Source organism: Musa acuminata, chromosome BXJ2-9, assembly GCF_036884655.1.
Source record: "Musa acuminata AAA Group cultivar baxijiao chromosome BXJ2-9, Cavendish_Baxijiao_AAA, whole genome shotgun sequence".
NCBI lineage: Eukaryota > Viridiplantae > Streptophyta > Magnoliopsida > Zingiberales > Musaceae > Musa > Musa acuminata.
The window spans coordinates 705122-724371 of record NC_088346.1 but is presented as its reverse complement, the minus strand read 5'-3'; the positions used below and the strand labels follow the sequence as shown (position 1 = coordinate 724371).

The 19250-nt window shown below is 39.1% G+C and overlaps 2 protein-coding genes across 6 annotated transcripts; both read left to right on the top strand.

Annotated features, from left to right (window-relative positions):
* Positions 1-65: 65 nt before the first annotated feature.
* Positions 66-3447, top strand: LOC103996628 (probable carbohydrate esterase At4g34215). Of its 2 annotated transcripts, none has more exons than XM_009417572.3 (3): positions 66-190; positions 269-910; positions 2990-3447. In XM_009417572.3, exons 2-3 carry the CDS (start codon positions 386-388, stop codon positions 3200-3202), a joined length of 738 nt encoding a protein of 245 aa, XP_009415847.2. In that variant the 5' UTR covers positions 66-190; positions 269-385; the 3' UTR covers positions 3203-3447. The 2 variants fall into 2 exon arrangements, with proteins under 2 accessions (XP_009415847.2, XP_064980053.1); XM_065123981.1 differs by having other exon boundaries at positions 79-190; positions 266-910.
* A 657-nt stretch (positions 3448-4104) lies between these two features.
* Positions 4105-19198, top strand: LOC135586446 (uncharacterized). 4 transcript variants are annotated; one of them, XM_065123975.1, is made up of 10 exons: positions 4174-6988; positions 7110-7187; positions 7948-8336; positions 8445-8581; positions 9034-9147; positions 9249-9317; positions 12398-12539; positions 14120-14280; positions 14359-14488; positions 17580-19198. In XM_065123975.1, exons 1-10 carry the CDS (start codon positions 6973-6975, stop codon positions 18774-18776), a joined length of 2433 nt encoding a protein of 810 aa, XP_064980047.1. In that variant the 5' UTR covers positions 4174-6972; the 3' UTR covers positions 18777-19198. The 4 variants fall into 4 exon arrangements, with proteins under 4 accessions (XP_064980049.1, XP_064980047.1, XP_064980046.1 ...); XM_065123974.1 differs by having other exon boundaries at positions 7110-7202; XM_065123977.1 differs by lacking the exon at positions 7110-7187 and having other exon boundaries at positions 4105-4254.
* Positions 19199-19250: the final 52 nt, after the last annotated feature.

The following is a 19250-nucleotide window of genomic DNA, read 5'->3' as shown; positions in this document are numbered from 1 at the left end:
TTATGGCGAAGCACATTCTATCATCTAAATTATAGGATGCAATTGCCAAAAGTATTATAGGAATATGAAGAAAAGGTTGCAGATGACATGCTGCGCATCACAGTGGAGGAGATGCGGAAGGGACGCCATGACATTGACAAATCCCATCATATCTCCATAGAACTATCAGATGTCTCGAGATCATCGCATGGTAAGTTAAAAAATTGATTGCATTTTACATCCATAGTTTGAATTATAATACCAATCGATATATTATTTCCATTAGTAGGTTATTATGCCCCTTTAAATATCGATGGCATTTTGAGGTGAGAGTGAGGGAAAAAGTGTTGCACCTTCACACAAACATAAAGTCGTACGGTGGTTGGAGTCAGCTCGGTGGGTGGAAATGAGTGAGCAGAAACAGATCTTTGTTCTGTCGGGACAGAGCAACATGGCCGGCAGAGGCGGCGTCAGACACCACCGGTGGGACGGAGTCGTCCCTCCGGAGTGTCGTCCCAACCCTTCCATTCTTCGCTTCTCAGCCCGATGCCACTGGGAGGAAGCCCACGATCCTCTCCACTGCGACATCGACACCGGCAAGATCTGCGGCGTCGGCCCGGGCATGGCCTTTGCCAACGCCCTCCTCCCCCGCCTCTCGGACGGGGCCGTCCTGGGGCTGGTACCGTGCGCCATCGGCGGCACCGCCATAAAAGAGTGGGAGCGGGGATCGCGGCTCTACGAGGAGATGATGCGAAGGGCTAGGAAGGCGGCCGAGCTCGGCGGTGGCGGGGAGATCAAGGCGGTGCTTTGGTACCAGGGGGAGAGCGACACGACGTCGCATGGTGCTGCGGAAGCGTACGCGGCCAACATAGAGAAGCTTATCCGGGATGTCCGATTGGATCTCTCTCTGCCTTCTCTGCCGTTCATCCAAGCAAGTCTGCTTCCAATTATAACTTCTTTTCTTTTCCTTGCTGCTATGCTTGTCTTCTGTTTCCATGCTGCAAGACCCTGCCTTGGCATTGGCTTATTTTTCGTTCCGTAGGTGGTGTGAATATGAGCGTAGAGCAACCAGCAGATAGGAATCTGATCCACGGAACCACTGATCCTCTAGATAGACAGCATGTTAATTAACCTAATTGGTAAGGATTTTGACGATCGATAGCGAGATCCATGGTCGAATCCACCACTTTTCATTATTCATATCCAATTAGCCAAACAGACCACCATTTAAAGGGCAACTCTGCAGAAATGCCTCGTGTTTGGGTTCTACTGAACATAAACATGATATTCCTTTACTCTACCTTTTAATATTCTCTTCTATGTGAGAATGTGGTGGAAACATGACTGAGACAATAACCATTTCTTCCTGGCATATATACTGAAGGGATCAAGCAGTATCTTTGAAATATGAACCTATTTGTTAGTCCTAGGTTGTGCTCTAGTTATTGCTCACACTAATGTAAGCACTGGCAGAACAAATATTGTGGAGGGCGTGAAGGGACGAGAAAAACTTTTCTCTGATAAGAAAATTGGGCAAAAGGAGGATGATCCTCTTAATAAGACGAAGAATTCACATATCGCTATCTTAGCCATAAAGAGAGTGAAGGGCAGGGGAACTTGTCAAGGAAGACATGAGTTAGAAGTTGGATGAAATACACAATATATGAAGGATAAGATTTACTTGCTCTCAGAGAGTCTGAAAGCTGATATTTTCTTTTCTCCTCCGTCGGGTTGGTTGTCATTCTAGCATAAAGGTTGGGTGAGGGGACATGTAACAACCAAAGCCTTTTATGTCACTAATGTGGGACCAAAATGCTGCTTTTATGTGAGACTTCCTCTCTTTTATATCGTGGAGTCTTCTAGGCTGATAAAGGGGTAACTACGCCTTTGGAATTTGCATGTTAATGCAGTTGATTCTGAAAACCTCGGTTTATCCATGGTAAAATAAGAGTGGTAGGTATTGAATTTAGTTGGCCTAAGATAATGGGCCTAGGTTATGTTATTGATCTAGAAGAAGTGATTGACCTAGGTGCATATGGAGAGGAATGTGGCTGGTCTTGCTTGAGACTAAAAGGCTAAGGATACACAAAGTTAGAAGAGTATAAGATCGATGAGAGGATTTAGCGAGGAGAATTGTGCAATCCACCAGAATGGAACATCTGTCATTGTAATTGCATCTGAATGTTCTGAATATTGTGCCACTTTTTGTAAGATTTACAAGTAAATAACTTCTGGAAATTTTTAATTTTGAAAAAAAAAATCCTACAATTAACATGGAATTAGTGAGGATGAGTTGAATGAAACTTGTCATTTAACATGAATCTGAAGCAAAATAGAATTGGAACCCTAACTTGATGATGTGAATTCAGCATGCCAAGTTGGATAACAAGAATAAGTTCAATGATGAATTTTCTTTTGTAAATATAAGATCGACTGTGGAACCCCTTATCCCACCATTGGATCATCATTAAGTGTGAGTCTGTGACACCTTAAATTCTAGACCTTTTGACAGCAGTGTGTTCCATGCTTGCTGATTTAGATATGATAATTTGATTTTGCGCATCAGCATGTTTGTCACTCGCCTTGTGGGATCAATTCTTTGTTGCATTATTTACAAGATGTGTGGTTTTGAAATTAGTTTGTCATAATACTTGATTAATACAAGGGTTTACGTCAGCTGTTTTAAGTGTCTCTCAGTGGTTTGGACCTTGTATCATAATTGGACATGATTTGGTTGCTCCAAACTCTCTATCTGTAAGTAAAGAATATCTGGCCTAGACAAAACAATGCCTTGCTGTTTCCTGGTATTGGCTTTGGGCTTTTCTTGTGCAGCCTAGGTGGAAAGTGCGAAAAGGGGGAGCCCTAGCCATCAGTGACGGACCACTCCAGAAGAGCTGAGCTAGAATTCTAACCTTGTATCTGGGTGTTGTCAAATTAATGATTTATGGTAGAAACGGTATTTAGTTCTGGTTGTGACTTTTATCTAAAAGGTTTCCTTTTGCATCCCCAGGTCGCTATCGCATCGGGTGACAAGCATTACATAGAGAAGATAAGAGAGGCTCAACTGGGAATTAGTATGCCCGATGTTCTCAATGTAGATGCTATGGGTTTGCCACTAAATGAAGACAACTTGCATCTCACTACTGAAGCTCAAGTCCTGCTAGGCAACATGCTTGCAGAAGCCTATGCCGAACACTATTTGACGACGATCGATGGCCTCTGAAAGAAGCTTTGAAGGCGTGCTATGCCACGACCATGTTCCACAGAATCGACTCTTCTTGAGATGGCTGAAACTTGGGATCTCTTTTTGATGCAGTTATCATTTGATTGGCACAATAATTATTGCTTTTGATTCAAACGGAAATGTTTGAAATCTTTTGGGCTGTGATTAACTGACTCATTTCTCAGACATTAAATTTATATTAGATTGGAATGGTTGCTAAATGAAAGAGAACTACATGAAGATAATCTCATGGTTCGATGCACATCTATCTATATGGTAGGAAATATAATTGAACTTTAACTTGGTTTCGTTTATCTGATGTACGAACCTTCTTTCTTTTTGAGGGTTAAGCTTTTATTTATTTATTTATTTATTTATTTCTGAAAGGTGCGATACTCTATTTGTTTCATTACTTTAACAATATTATACGTTTTAAATACTATAATGATAATAGTTAGTTCGAATAATTAAACTGTAGTTATGTTTATTTAAGAATTAAAACCGTGTTAGGTTTTGGATAGAATCATAAAATCATTTGATTTAATTTATATAACACAATAACTTCATTTGTGATATTAAAAAAAATAATGAATTATGATAAATCGGACTGACAGTGCGTATCGCTACGCATACTCGTTACGCCTTTCCTTTCCGGTGGGTAGTCTTAAGGAAGGTGCAATTAAAGTGTGACCCCACCCTTTCTTTACACGAGAATACACGCTGTCCACCGAAGTCCACCGTTAGATCTAAGATGATGCTTGTAATCATCAGTCGGACGGATCAGATCCGTTCATCAAATCCAATGCACAGTGAATCCGCTCACAGAAACATAACATGCGGTCACTGCGTTCGCATACGTCGCTGACGCGGGACACGGGCCCTACAGCAAATCTCCAATCAACCAGGAGCCACGCTGCGGCCGAGTCGGACGAGTTAACGCCTCCGACAAAGCAACCCATCTCCTCATCTTTAGAAATCCCCAATCCCGAAGGAAGGGTAGCAAACCCTCGCCATCTGCTGTTCCTTCTCCGCCCCCTCCGCCCATTTGAGAGGTATTCGACTCCTGATATCTAATTAGGTTTTGTCCGTCTCGATTTCCTGTGGTTAGATTTCTTGGGTTGTACTTTTTTGATTCGATTTGCTACGGCTCTTGTCTGTCTAAAGGCGTCGATTCTTGTTGATTTCATTGAGAAGGTTGATTGAAATCTTTGTTTGTGATGGTGGTACTCTTCTAACCATTTGTTACGAATGGGATCTGTTGCTGGTGTTAGTTCTTTCGTAAACCTTGTTATTTGATTGCTTGTGCGTGTGAATTGGGTTTCATGGACGGCGAGAGTATGTTAATGACCGCTTAATGTGTTGCTTCTTTGCTTCGATAGTGAGCCATTTGTTTCCTGCTGTTGTGTTGTTTGGCCATCTTGTTTTCGTCGCGGGAGGATTTTGATTATTTGGTGCTTGTTGGTTTCGTATGACGTCATGGCATGTAGCTTTCAGCAGCGTGTATAATTTTTATTATATTTTTCAAAAATTTCTTTTTCGGTATTATGCTATCAATGATAGTGCTTTTTATACAGATTTTTTGCAGAAAACAATAATGTAAGATTCTACCTTTCATCCATTTTTGAAAAGAAAACAACTTGATAGCTATCATCAAAAGATGTATTCAAGGGCAGTCACTATTGCGTTCTCTGCAACAGGAGCCAGAAAATGTTAGCAATTAAACCTCAAAGGATCTTAGCATCGTTAGGTGTCCAGTCATCTCCATTGAGCCAGGACCCACTAGACTAGTTAGTCCTAAAATTAAATTGTATATTGAAAAACCTCATAAAGAGGTTCCAAACAGAATTTGAAAAGCTGTGGTTACAGAAAATGTGGTCCACAGGATCCAGGTGCTCTTTGTCTCCTCACACAAACAGCAGCGATGTATACTGGTTATGTTCAGGTGAGCCAATCTCTCAGTGGTAAGAAGGTGACTGCAAGAAGTTTCCAACAAATGATAACAACTTTATGAGTGGCTGGGAGCTTCCAAGGCCCTGCTCCATCCATTCCTTTGAGATCCGAAATCAGTGTTCCTAGTTTTGAGGAAACAATATGCTGATTTCACAGTAGCTGAATCCTTAGTATCAGGGTTGTTGGGTTCTGCTATCGCTTGACACAAAGTGAACAGGGTTGGTGAGTCCTTGCATGGTGGTTTCTTGAAGTGCTCCAATAGGTAGGCAGTATTAGAGGAGCATTTTTCTTTATTGTACATGTCAAAGTGGCGGGATGTAGAGGATTACAGCTCTGGACCAGTAGGCACCGGACTGGTACACGCTGGTCATAATTCAGAGTTTGTTTAACCCATTCTTTAATTAGCATTAACCCAAACCCCCCACCCCCTAGGGTCCTCTCCCTCTTGATGTCACACTCGCCTCCCTTGTGCCGCCCACCACTGTCCTCTTCCTACTTTGTATTTCTGTCCACTGCCTCCTCTTCCTGTAAGCAACTCAGAATAAAATATCTTATATAAGAACTGAAAAGATCTTTAAAGCATCTTGCAAGCTTCGCCATCTGATGATCATTTCTCTTGTGTTTCGCTTACTAGTCTTACTCAAGCTGTTATGTTTAAGAATGGGATGCTTTATTGCACATTGATTGAGTTTGATATGCTTTAACCATAATTTCTCAACAGATAACTGATTTTCATATCCTCTATTTTGTTTCTGTAAAAACCAAAGTTTTCACTATATTGGTTTGCCATTGGAGCCATAAAAATTCTAAACAAACAACTAGTTTTTCTAGCTTTCATTTTGTTTCATACAAGGTATACATTTTCGAATGATACCGCCCGGTACAGGCGGCGGTATGTATCGGTCTGACAGTAAACCGGTACACGGACCGCTCGCTACCGGGTGGTATATATATATATATATATATATATATATGCAACGTCGCCCCACCTCGGGAGAAGAGAGGCGACGTCGCACATTTTTTAAAAATATAAATAAATAGATATATAAATAAAAGAATATATATATATATATATAATGGTATACGGAGCGGTATAGCACTCGATATACAATATCGTACCGTACTGTACCGAGAGAATGTCGAAACTTAGGTACAGTACGATATTTCAATCCTTGGTTTCATATAAGGATTAAATTGTTTATTTATCGGTCCATATAGATCCCTTTTTTTGGAGACGGTGGATAGGAGTAGGGGGCAACAAGCGGGGACAGGGACCATGAAAGGTGATCGGCCCAGGTGGACTGCACGAGGAAGGGAAAGAAGATGGGGGTTGGGTTATTAAGGTTTTTTAAAAAAGTTAAAAATAATAATAAAAGATTGGCCTTACCGCTCGGTTTGCAGGGCTACCAGGTGGTAAGCCTTGTACCATATGTGGAGTGCTGGAAATTGGATTATTCTCATGCTGGTTCACATCCGAACCTGGTCAATATTGGGGAGTACATATAGATCTAGATGAAATTGCATTCGTTTTCCATGTGTTGTGAATTTGATGTGATCATGCTTGTTTATGGATGCCATGAATCGGTAACAAATCTCCTGTGCATCATTGATTCTGGTTTGTATTGCACTTTGGGGGGGATATCATGGTATCAACATTAGTAACACTATTGTGAACGAACCTCGTATTGGAAAAGCTCAAGGAAAGCCTCGTATCAACATTAGTAACACAATTGGATGCCTCATCTTCGGACTCCTGCCAACATCACGAGAACTGCTATCACTAAGTCATAGTGGATCATCATGGGCTTGCTACAGCTTATATGTCCATCCATTCAGGTGCTCCTTTTATATTTATGTTTTTCTGCAGTCTTAGAGCTTTTCAGGTATCTAGACTTTTGCTAAAAGCTCATTTGGGTTTTTGGACCTTTGTGCATTTGGTGATCTCTGTAAATTCTAGCAAAGACTGCTTCATCCTTGTTATTCCTTCACCATGAACAATATGTTTCACCAATGATGGATATGCTCCGACTATCAAGTATGCTCACACTGGGTTGGTACTTTGATTCTTTGTTGTCATTTTCCTATAATCATCAATCAAGAAGTGGATTGAACTATGCAGTTCAGAAGAAGTAACAAAAATACAACCTAGGTTTATCGTATATTTACATGTTTAATTCAGATCCCAATGGATTTACACAAATCTGGGCTAGATTTATGCAAATCTACTTGGATCTGACCTATATTATAAAGATAAATCTAGATTTCATAGTATAGGTGGGATCCACATAGATCTAAACTATCTCTATGTGGATTTAGGCTGGACTCATTTGGTCAGATTCATGTGTATTTAGCCTAGATCTACATCTTGGTTTGATTTGTACAGATTTGGGTTAGATATAAAGTAGAGTTGCACAAATCTACTTGGATCTGGCCTATATCTATAAAGATTAAGGCTGGATTTCATGGTCTAGGTTGGATCCATAGAGATCTAAACTAGATCTACACGGATTTAGGCTGGACTCGTTAGGTCAGTTTCTTGTGTATTTAGGCTAGGTCTACATGAATCTTGGTTCGATTTGTACAGATTTAGGCTAGATATATGTGAATCTGGGCTAAATTCACATGGATCTAGGCCAAACCTACATGGATTCAGGTTAGATCTACATGGATCCATCCTAGACATGATGGACTTCTTTGATTTGAGTTAACTTCAATTGTTCATATTCATTCCTTTGGATGGTCACATAAATAACTGCAATGCTTTCTATCATGGTAATCCCACTCATGTTGAACAGGAAAAGTACATTCAAATAGGCATCAGGGATGCATTTCAACTGAAACAGATTGGTCATATGGTCATGTTCAGATGACATGCAGAATGGCAGCTGGTCAACAGAAGAAACGGTTAACAAGTTCCAACTTCCATGAACAACATAAAGGAAAGAAGAAAAAAAAGCTGGACTCATCTGACTACATATTAAATTTAAGATGTCGTGTGGATCTGGCATGGGATGACCGTCAAAGGAGAGTTGTGGCAAAGAAGGAACAAATCAGTTTATCATGGACAGATATTTCTCCTTTCCTTGACTCTGTTTCCCAGTCCCATGCTGGCTTAGCTGATGTTGTTTCTGTTCCAATTGAAATTTTTAGTTTGGACAATTTGACTGATGTTCTTTCTTACGAGGTATGATTGTCCTAACACAACTAATGAATTTTCTTTTGTAACCTCTGTTTCTTATTAAAATCATTAGTATCTATATTTTAAGTACATATTGCTCTAATGTTTTGTCAGGTTTGGGCTACATGTCTTTCAGAATCAGAGAGAAAGCTTCTCACTCAGTTTCTTCCTAGTGTGAAAGGTGCAGAACAAGTAGTTCATTCGTTGCTTAACGGAGAAAATCACCACTTTGGAAATCCTTCCCTGAAATGGCAAGTTGAATTTTTGTTGTTGATTAGTTGCTTCTGGTCAGCTTCTGTTAATTGGAGTCTCCACTATTGAATCTGAAGGATGCTGATTTCCAGTTTTACAACATATAATGTTCTTCTAAATAATATGAACTGTGGTTTTTTAAGGATATTTATCTACTTGAATTTAAAGACTTTGTTCTTAAATATTTTTTGTTTCTTGGAAAGTTTATCTAACTGATAATATATGCAAATTCACATAAAATCTAACCAAATACAAGGTAGGAGAAGTAATATGAGCTCAAATGTCATAACCATGTTACAAGGAGATATATTTTTTCAGCACTAGGCTTTTTTCCGCAGATTCTTGACTCAAAACTGTTGTAGACTTATTCCAATATGCTCCACGGATCTGTATTGTCCTTGTTTTAAATTGCCAATAAGCCTGTTTGAAGGAGTTATCCTATACTGCACAGGTCTACTTCTCTTTGTGCTGGTAATCTTCATCCCGATATTCTTCTTCAAGTGGAGGAACAATGTCAACTCAGTAAGAGGGCATATTATTGTGAGATAAATAAGTATCACAAGGGGTATGTGCAGTAAAAATATATTAGGAGATTGCAAAACTTTGCATTCAAAGTACCACTTTGGTAGTTGTTAAGTGTGTTTAATAATATGCTTATGGTTGCAGCATGCTTGAGGTTTTGAAGAAATGGAAGGAACGATGGTTAAACTGCAAGGATCCAGAGTTACTGTTGAGGTTGTTTCTTCTTGTCTTTTTCTTTCCTACACATGGATAAACATTTTTGCCTGTGGCCATTCAATAAAAATCTTTACTAGGTATCTCTATCATTGTACATTATTGACTACATGGTTATTTTTGCTTGAACACAAGCTTAGCTCCAAAAAAGAGGAGGCAAGGTACCATTTCTTCGTTTTGAGGGACACTTTGGAGGGTTTCTCATAGGTTGCATGTTTGCTACCAAAATGGTAGTTCTTATAACTTTGGAAATTTTCTTGGTTGTGTGGTTAAATTGCAATTGATATGGTAGGTTCCTATCCATTAAGGCGAACTGTATACATTATCTATCCTCTTTAGGTTTGATGGCAAGTTCACATCTTGGCTAGCTTTGTCTCGGCTAGGAATCTATAAAGGTTTTCGAGTGGTATCCCAGTTTCACAGAGAATTAGTTATATGCATGTCTATAGTTCATATGACCTCACTGTTATATGCGAGAAACTTCGTTGCAAGCTTGTGCTTTCCTATGAAGTTGAAATGGAAAAAGTTGAGTCTGTGTCAGAGTGCACCATACCCAGACACCATGTACAAGTCTTTCCTTTGCACTAACATGTGAAGGAAACTTGGTGGGTTGATCTCAATGCTATTCTGCTGGTCCTTAGGAGGTAAGGTTGCTGAAATTTTCTGCTGAGGCCCTTGGGTCAGATGTAAACATATTTGAAACTGTTTGGATGATATTTTCAATGTTGTAGCTTCAGGATGATGGTGGCAGTTTATCGTTAGCTGCTGGAGATGGTGTTGGATTAGATGAGAGGAGAGATGGGGATTGAGATGAGAAGAAGATAAAGGAGGAGACCAGGTGGTCGGAAGAGGAGAGTTCCCACCTAATGAAAACTGAGGTCTGAGCAGCCAGGGAAAAGAAGAAAGAAATGTTAATATTTTATTTGCAATTGTCAAGTACCATCAACATTTCCTCTCTTTCTGTAAGCTGTCTGTGCATCTTGAAGTTGGAAACTAAGCCACTTAGTTTAATCTATAGGAGTTTGACTATAATCAAACTCATTACTAAATTGATCTAATAAGTTGAGCACCTTAAGTGATGAAAATATCCATTCAAATTAACTATCTTTTATTAATCTAGTTAAATCTGAAATCAAAGGCTCTTGTCTCGTATTGACAATCTTTTTGTCCCTGGACAGACCAGTACATGTCAGTCAGGACTCGTGTACCGAAACATGGTACACCTGTACATACTAAAGACTCAAAGAAGAGGAGGAGGGGGAAGGAACAGATGGCTGCGGAGGAAGAGGAGGAAAGAGGAGGAGGAAGACGAAGGAAGAAGAGGTGGCGGTGGAGGAAGAAGAGGAGGCGGAGGAGTAAGAGGAAGAAAAAGGAGAAAGAGGAAGGTGGAGGAGGATGAAGCGAACCGGAATCAGTGGCACACGAATGGGCGATGAGCGGCAGCAGGTGGCTCGCGAGTGAAGAGGGCTCGCAAACATGAACCCTATTCTGGTGTTAAATAGCTTTTCCTAATAAGCCAGACCAGACCTCTCGAAGTCTGCCAGTTCATGCCCAAACCTTACAGACTTGTCAGTTTCGTACATGTCCAAGTGAAATGGTGTTCCATGTATGAAATTAAAATAACATTAATCCAATTAAAATACCATTCCAGTTCAATTTTTCAGGCTTCTTCGGGGTGGAGAAGAGTGAACAGGGAGGTGCACCATAGAGCCAGAGTAGTCAGAAGCCTGTAATACTTGTATAGTTGTATAGATGAATACATATATATTCAGAGTTTGATACTCATCTATATTCTAGTACAACACTAAAGAGAATAAGAAGAAATGTTATATGAACAGCTTTTGGGGACCTGAGAATGCCTTTGTCTTCTCCTCTTGTCTGAATATGTCTCAAAACGACCTTTTGGACCCATATGACTGCTAAAGACACAGGATGATTTGCTAGAATCCTACATGCCTTAGTATTTTATAATTATTGCATTACATCATCTAAAAAGTCAAGAAAACTCCGATAAATGGAAAGTTAAAAAGATGCTCCTAAGCTGAATTGAATGCTCCAAATTCAACTTTGATGCTTAATTGACTGTATCGCAACGATCCAGCAATCTATACACATTAATCACTTTTGTTGCACATGGCTCATCCTAGTGCTATGAAATGAAGATGATTCATACCATTTAGGGTATGGACTAAAAATGTCTTTACACTTTTTGATGAGCAAATATAAGTAATCTTTCTTAATATTTGTTCTTCCCGTCAATCTGAGATTCTGAGATCATCTTGCGGCCTCTTTAATCTGCATTGAATTTAAATATTGTTGTCTCTCATGCTTCTTGATATTGTAGATGTTTGTGCTAGCCATATGAATGACATTTGAACCAAAGCCTTCCAGAGGGACTTTCATTGTGATTCTGTCCAATTGTCATGACATCAGTGATACTTCGTTGCTTCATCACCTACATAATGTGTAGAAACATCCTTACGCATCTTCTAATTCCTTTTCTTCCTTAACATCATCTTAATTTATTGTTTGCGATGGTAGTATTCAAGGTTCTAATACCGGGCACACTGCTTGAAACAACCTGGTATTTGGCAGTTTGATGGAAGGCCAACAGGTGAACTGGGCAATTTTGCTCGGTCGGTTTGAAGAAAGGATGTTTCTAATTCTTTGTTTTGGATGTGATAGGTCTATTATTTTCATTTTGGATTAGAATATGTTAACATTCCTACTGTTTTCAAACTTAGTAGTTGATATTAGATCTTAGAAAAATCTTGTTGAGAAAAATTTTAAAGCTTTGATAGGTCTATTATTTTCATTTTGGATTAGAATAATTTAACATGCCTACTATTTCGAAACTTGGTTGTTGATTAATAATAATGATAAAATTTGTTGATCCTTATCACAGTTTGCATCCTAGGAAACCACTGTCTTTCTATAGGTTTGGAAGCTATCTTCATAAATTGAACTGGCTTCTGCAAACACTTGTTGCCAATTTTTTCATAGATGATTGGGCTCTATGTGCATCCATTAGTATTTTGCATTTGTTCTATTCCTCTAAGCTGAACACCTTGAATATACAGTGAAGGATATTGCGAGGACAAGGAAGGAAGCTTAGCTAATTCTGCTGAAAGGGCTAAAGTTCTTGCAATCTCAAAGAGGGAATCACCTCATAAAGTCAATGATCATGCTGGTGACACTGATAAATACATGTCATATATTAAGGTCAGCTGACTTGTACGTCCTACTTATTAAGTAGTTAAGCTCACTTATATAGTTATATGGTAGTTGGTGCAAGTATATCTAAGGTTTTTAGACCAAAATAACTTCACTAAAGTTGAGAACATTCTTTTGACATGATATTATCTTTATCATCTAAATGCCTTTACATAATTGGTTGGCTTGAGTTTTATGGCTTTTGCCAGTTGGCTTGGAATGCACCTTGTATCTATGGACTAAACAATCTGCTAGTAACCATCTCAAATGAAAATGATATGAAATATATAAGTATCAGGACTGTATTTGATGTGCTGGGATGTTTTGAAAGTCAAATGAATATATCCTCATTAGGACTAAATTTGTAAGTAAATAGGAACTTCATATCAAATAACACGAGCTCATTTCTATTTGAAATGATATCACTTGCATCTCTCTTTGAAATGCATTTTATTATGCTTCATAAACTCAGATAAGAGTGATTGAATGATGACAAGTCTGTTATCTAATCCAGAATATTTCTTTTTGAATACTTAATGAGAAATCTGTTAGATAAATCATTGGAAATATCCTAAGAAGTTACATCCGTTTTTGATCTAGTGACAGTTAAAAGCAGATGACCTGAATTCTGTCTCCCAGAAATTTGATTCAGAAAAAGAATGTATAGTGGTTTAGTTGGACCTTCCTGTCTTGTTAGAGACATGGGGCTTGAAAACTTTTCTACATTATCTAGAGTTATACTTTGAAGATAGCCAACCAGTGAAATCATATAAAAGTTATTTGAAATGCAAATGCTCATGGCAAGCACCTCCCAGCATCTAATAGTCCTGACTGTTTATATCAATGGATAAAATTATTCCAGCTTCTCTTCACAACCTAGCTATGCTACTTTTGACTCATTGCAAAAGTTACACAAAAATAACTTGTCAGATTCTCGACTTGTAGATATGCTATATAAAATAAAAAACCACGGTGTAAAGACTTTCTACATGGTATGAATCCGGTTAGTTTGTTGCCAATGGAGATAAGATACCTCTTTCACACATATTATGTCTTGATACTCCTGCTATTGAGAAAATCATTAAGATTTTCATCTTGGTTTTGTTTATTATTGATTTGTATTGTTTGTTTTATTTTCTTCTTTCTGTTTTCTTGCATATATTTAGACTCAGATGTTGTGGAACTAAGTCCATTGGTTTAAGCAGACATTAAGAACACTTGGTCTTTGAATATTTTCCTGGTTGATCTTAAAATTTGATGCTTGTCATCATTCCCAATTTGGTACTTTATAAGCTTGAACTAAGTCAAGCTGCGTCTGTGTGGATTTTCTGCTCTTTTTGATAAGTTTTATGCACATTAGTTGTATATCTGATATGTTTCATATTTGTTGGATAGTTTTGGCATTTTTGTTCATTTTATTTATCTAACAGTCCATAAAAAGAAAGAATTCTTCTGAGTTCTGATCTGTAACTCAAAATTGGCTTTCTTTATGAGGCTTTTAGAAGAAATCTGGCGTGCTGGGTTATGATTGCAATCCTATGGTTGAAAATGCTAATCATTTGTTTTTCTATTTTTTGTCAATACTTCAGGTAAGCAGGGCACAACATCAGCAGATCAAGAATATAAAGCATTCTGCTGATGGTATTCAACCTAAATTACTTGGTCGTGTGCTTGGTGACATACAATGCTTTCATGTTCATCCTTATGAGACATTTGAAGAGGAAGAAAAGAAGAGGTTGCATGAGCACTGGTTGGTTATCATTTCTCTCGTGGTCAGTTTGATGTCTGAAAGTTATTAGATTCTGAAAATTAAGCCTCGTGCAAGCAGGTTGCAAGTAGCAAACAAGGATCTCTTGGTAGCTTTTGAGGCTGCTAGGGGCCGGAAGTTGTGGAGAGAGCGATCTTGGAAATCTTTGGAACGGGAACTCGCAGAGAAAATGAAGTTTATAAATGATAAGGTATTCTTTGATCTTATTAGTTATTATTATTCTTTCATACATTTACTTTCTAAGTTAACCTTTGAAATCATTGAATATATAATGAAACTTTGCTTCATTAGTTCATGTTTTCATAGTTTATTATTATGGATATTCAAGATTTCCGTATATTAATTAATACTATTAGTAGTTCTTTAGATGCTTGCCAATATCTTGTAGAGGTAGCAAAGAGAACTCTAAGCACCATCCATGGTAATGAAATCTGTACTCTGTACATGCTATGAATTAGTTGGTAAATTGCACCGGTGCTTGCTGAGTTCTTCATCCCTTTCCAGTATATAACATCCATGCACATGCCTCAATGGGCATGACATGGCATGAACTTTCAATAGTGCCCGTGGACTCCCTATGGTACTGGCTGACTGCAATGGTCAGAGTATGCTGCTCCTTAAAACTTATCTGCTTATATAAATTGTGATGCAGAAATCTTCGGTGATGTTTTTTGTTTGCATTTTTGCATACACGCACACACATGCAATTCATTACTACATATGCTCACATTATAAAAAACAAACTAATATTAGAATCTCAATATCCATGTGCATGCACACTTGGATGAATAGAGATGCGGGTATCAGTTATAATGTAAATGTGACTAGTAACTATTAAGTATTACGTATGCACATGTGTGGTCACATCATAGACAAATATAAGAAAGGATGTTGATTGTGGTACTTGATGCCATTTATTTTATTTAATTAAAGGGTAATTGCTAGTTGATATTCTCCACTTGCTCTATCCTTAAAACACAGTTATGACTTGCCATGCATAGATTCTTGGACATCTGAGTGTCCCATCTCTGATCAACGTTACGGAGATATAACTCAAATGTCCTCAAAGCAGAAAGTGCCTTCCTGATCTCCTTTATAGTGCAGACATGTGATATACATAGTCCATCTACTATGATAGAGCAATACATACAATGACCCCATCATGACAATGATTTCAGTCACTGCATCTCAGAATCTGCAGGATATATAGAGCTCCATGACCTTTTCATCTGATGAGCTAACCCAAAATGTAAACATAGTTTTCAATCCGATTATTCTTTGCAAGATAAACTTTAAGGAGATGGATTGGCAAACTAAGTAACACAATGCCACCAACCTTTTTAAGGTTTACATTATCGTTGGTTATCACTTTTACTACAAACTGAGGTCTAATCTCATTTATGGGTCTCAATAGTGCATTGTGAATACAATTTGATGCAACAACCAACTTGTGGAAGACTATTCTGTTACAATATATCAAGAAGTTTGGGATATTCATCCTGATAGGGTCAAACCAGCTATGGTACATGATTGCCATATCATAGAGGATCCGACTTCTTAAAAGCAAGGTTTTTAATTTTGAGTATCAAAGCCATATCATTCCTGGCCCAGACCAATATGGGTATGAGATTTACCAATATCAAATTTCGAAAAAAATTTGAAAAAAAAGATGAAAATTATAAAAATTACTATCTAGTAGAAGTCCTGTATCGGATGGTATAGGCGTTGAACTACGCTTGGGTACAAGCCCTATACCTAGCAGACCACCTAGTTTACCCAAGTCCTTGTGCCAACAAGCTGTGGGATAAGTAAATACTACCAGTACGGTATCAGATGGTATTGCAAACCTTGCTCAAAAGTATTAATTTAATCTTTGACTCCTCAACCACTTTATCAAGATATCTACCAATAGTCTTACATGGAGTAGGAGGTTATACACCAGGGCATGCTTCTGAATGGACACTAAGGATTGTAACAAGGATCTCAAGCTGCATTAATAATGATGCAGTTGAAATTGAACCATTTTGTAATTGCTTTACCCAACGTTTCGTATCATACTGCCTGATATGGGTGGTACGTTCCAGTCCGTCAGCCTATCGGCACGCAGACCGCCCACTATCGGGTGGTATCAGATTTTTGGCCTCGTATTGGACGATACGAGGCTGTACTGGGTGGTAAAGGTCAAAATTTTGACCGTTACCGACCTGAACTAGGCATTACATAGCAGTTGCCATTAGCCCAGATGATCGCCCCACGATCGAATATTATGTCGTTCCGCCACTCGCCGACGTATTAGTTCCCCTCTGCCACACGTACTGGCCGCAGCTCTCCTGTAGGTTGTGCCACTAGCCGCCCTCGTGATAGTCGTCATTGGAGTACCACTTGTGTCCGAACTCGTGCTCTCGGTCGGCGACATAGGAATCGGGTCTGGCATTGCCCTCCGACTCGATGAAGGTTCCGAAGCCTTCCATCCGGTCGGAATGGAGCTCGCTCATGAAGGTCGCGTTAGAGGGCCACGAGAACTTTCCCTTTCCGGAAGCCTTCCCCCTCCGCCACTCCCCCTCATGCATGCACTAGTCGGCCCCAAGGCACTTCGCCCGTCGGTGGGGGGAGTTCTCCGCATCCACGATCAGGTACAAAAACCCTAAGTTGCTTCATGTTCTCCGCTCGGTACGCCAGTATGGTATGAGATGAAAAACCTTGGCTTTACCTATATACCTCTTCTTCTCTTTAGTATGTGTATCATCGATCCTTGTTTGTTTTGTAGTTTGAGATGGGAAAGCTATGGGATTTATTTCGACTAATTAAAAGCTGGCCTACCAAATGAACAAAGTAGTCTATTCCAAGCGAGTAGTATGATATGTAGTCTATCAAAATGATTTGTGGAATTGAATAGGAAAACGAGTTGATTCTTTGGAGAAATTGTTTCCTGGTGCACATATCACTGGATTTTCACCTAGTTTTGTTGTAGAGATAAAAGAATTTTGTGAGTTACTAGTGGCAAAGTGATAGATAACTCCTGGCTTACGGTATTAATTGAATTTCTCATGGTGCTGATTTACATAAATTGAATTCTGTATGATAAAACCTTAGTTAATTGTAGTTTGTTTTACTTTGCCTTTGCCTTTTGTGAGATATTTTTGCTTTTGTTGACAACAGGGTAGTCTACATTTTTTCCCTGCTCTTTGCTGATTTCTAATTTCTTTTAGTTTTTTTCTGTTAAGCTTCCATCTATGAAAAAGAGGTTGGAGATGCTAACTTTTCTATGGCTAATTGATTAGGATGATAAATTAGAAAGTTCTGAGGGCTCCCCAGAAGAACCTACATATGATGGTTATTGCAGAAATCAACATACCCAGGATATTAATGACAAAAGTTACGGCCAGTCCAAAGATAATTCCATTGATGACCATCAGTTGGAGCTCATTCCTTCTCCGAATAGTCACAAGGAACCTAGTCTTATCATCCACAACCAAGAAGAGACATTACAACAGGATGATGATTTCTCTCCTCTTTCGCATGTGGAAAAGCAGAATCCTAAAAACATGTGGCAGACGGCAGGTGTTTCTGATTCTTATTACCATTCTACAGAGAACCATGGTTACACATCAGCTAGCGAGTTGTCTCTTCGGCAACCCCAACTTACAATAGAACATCCAACTAATATGATTGATCTAGAGAGAGACATAATAGAATCCGAAGGTGGAGAGTCCATTCCATCAGCTTTTGATGTAGACGGCCGGCCTTCTCTGTTTTGTTCATTTGGTCGAAACGAGATGCTTCCAACCTTTCCAAAGGAACCGAGAGTGATGTCATCTTATCCAGAACATATAAACGGCATGAAGCAACCTGGATTGCAGTTTTTGATGGCTAATGATGATTTGCAAGAATCTAGCCTGGTTTCCAATCAATTGCAGGAGCAGCAGCAGTTGATAGAGCAGAGAGATGTAAGGGAGAAAGAGGTATATATGCAACAAATCATACCCAAGAAAGTATATTCCACAACCAGGTACCCAACCCAAGGGTTTCCATCAGTTGATCGTCAGAATCTTGCTGCTGTTCAGTCATCCATGAATAGTGGTACCCGAGGCTACAATTGGTTTCCCGGTGATGATCAGTCTTACAGTAGTTGGTCTGCAGTTGAATCATCGAGGGGTGGTGGCCACTGTTTGGACGATGGTGGCAATGCAGATGGGAGCCTCTATAGTGTTTTATCTAACAAGTTGTCAACGTGCTCACCATATGACAGTAATAGTTCAGAACAGTATCTCCAACCAAGAAGCTTTGTTGGAAATGTTATCCCCAGTGCTCACAATATTTATGGGTACGGACAGCATCAACCGGACGACCCAAGCAGCCATCAAATGGGTGTTACTCCATCAATGAACAACGGGTCATGGATGAACTTTCCACATCAAAATCCGGATCTTCACGATCCTTTGGGGAGACCATTTCAAAGGCCTTGGGATCATCAGTAGCACCTTACTGGCGGCAGAACCCTCGATCAAGTTCTCCTTTTTGACTCGTTTGCAGGCTGAACCCTCTGTCAAGACATATTTACTCGTAAAGAGGCTCATGTGCAGAATGCACCAAGATGACTTCATAAAATTTAGTTATTTGGCCTTTGTGGGGTGGCCTCTCTCATAACCGGTGCTTGCAAACACTACGAGTTTGGTGGTTTGTACATATATCCTGAATGCCATGAGGATGTGGAAGGGGAGAGGAACAGATTGCTTTGGTTCAGCAGGGATTTTTTTTTGTTACAGCTTTTTTTTTTATTTCGCATTGTATGAAGGGTATTATTATATTTTTTATGTTGGGAACGAGGGTTCCTTCCACAAATAAAAAGTTTTGATCATTTACATAAAATAGTCCTGATGATGGCAACTGCTTTAGGTCATATGTTTTGCCTTCTAACTTGCTCAATTCTAACCCCACTTTAAGCCCAACGA